Raw genomic sequence first — 1476 nt, 5'->3', positions numbered from 1 at the left:
AGCTATAGAATCCAGTAAAGCCAGTTTGATCTTCAGAGCTGAATGTCAGGGGCACTATAGTTCATAATGCGTTAACAGGCACCTAGTTATGGTCTAAATAAACTATACAAACTAGGCGTCAGGGAGTGGATTTTACGAGTTGGGAATTATGTTTAGCAAGAACACTTTCTTGCTTTCGATAGAATTTATATAAATATTTGACAAGCAAATGTTCAAACACTTTCGATAGAATTGGAGTAACAGAATTTGGTCTATCCTAGAAATCAGATTTCGGTTTATCTAAGGAAATATATTTTGGTTTAACTTAGGAAACAGGTTTTGATATATCTTCGAAAACAAATTTTGGTATATTTTAGGAACCAGGTTTGATCCATCTCTAAAGTGCAAAATCGCTTGTTGTTCCAGAACATCTCCCTTCCCAGGTACAGAGGCTTGTTCGGCAAGAACCAAATGACCTTCGTGATGGGTTATCCCGACGGCATCTCCGGCGAGCCCTTGCACCGGGCCCTTGGGGAGCTCGAGCGCCTCTTCGACCAAGTGCTGATCTACGAGCACTGGGACGAGTCTCTGGTCCTGCTGCGCCACCTACTGTGCTGGAGCCTCCATGACGTGGTGGCCTTCAAGAAGAACGCCCGCGGAAAGAGGAGAAAGGCCGCCGTGGATGCCGCGCTGCGAAGGACCCTCCGGGAGCTGAACTACGCGGACGTCGAGCTCTACGATCACTTCCTGGCCAAGCATCGCCGACAAGTGCTTGCGTTCGGCGTCGAGAGGATGTCCGAGGAAGTGCTCTCGCTCAAGACACTCCGGGAGGACTACAGCCGTCGGTGTGCAGCGAAGGACACGGCGAAGCGACAAGCTCCAGAGGGGGACAAGAATGTAACTCAGGCGAAGGGGGATGCGGACGCCATGCCAGAATCTTGTTATACTCTCTCTCTCACTGAGATACCTTTGATAAAAGCTGTGAGGCAGAAACAGATACGCATGCTCAGGAACACAAAGGAACATTGAAATCATGAACTGTTCATGTTTTTAGCCTTATGATTCTCCAACGTAAATCTAACGATGTATGTGTCAGTCAATATATACTTTTTCACAATTTGTCTTTCCTCAAATGAAAGATTCATAACAAAATCATCTTTTGATTACCCATTCTGCATTATTGGCATTACTGCCAATGTTCTCTGGTTTGTCTTTTTACCACAAGTATTTTGTTAACAACATTACCAATATCGTTAATGAGCTATGGCGTTTTATTATTAACAACGATTTGAATTATTTTGTCAATCATAATTCTTATTATTATTTAACAGCTATTGATTACAGTTAAATAATTTTATGATATACGCAAAAATGTTTAGAAATACCATTATCTATTTTCTTACTGACCTTGATATACATGTATCTTTTAACGGTATCTTAGTTTTTCCCTTTTGATGAATAAACATGGTTGTACATAAGGATGCTACTTGCAGTGCC

General features: G+C 42.3%; 1 protein-coding gene across 1 annotated transcript in view; it reads left to right on the top strand.

Annotated features, from left to right (window-relative positions):
• LOC119588539 (galactosylceramide sulfotransferase-like) overlaps positions 1–1131 on the top strand; it is a gene marked incomplete at its 5' end in the record, with an annotated part of 15531 nt that extends 14400 nt beyond the window's left edge. Inside the window, 1 exon segment of the mRNA XM_037937179.1 lies at positions 406–1131. Within this exon segment, the coding sequence (XP_037793107.1) occupies positions 406–1008 (603 nt within the window). The 3' untranslated portion in view covers positions 1009–1131.
• Between the last annotated feature and the right edge of the window lie 345 nt (positions 1132–1476).

The sequence above is a fragment of the Penaeus monodon genome, chromosome 24 (genome assembly GCF_015228065.2).
Source record: "Penaeus monodon isolate SGIC_2016 chromosome 24, NSTDA_Pmon_1, whole genome shotgun sequence".
In the NCBI taxonomy this organism is placed as follows: Eukaryota; Metazoa; Arthropoda; class Malacostraca; order Decapoda; family Penaeidae; genus Penaeus; species Penaeus monodon.
This window is presented reverse-complemented; position numbering and strand designations above follow the sequence as displayed.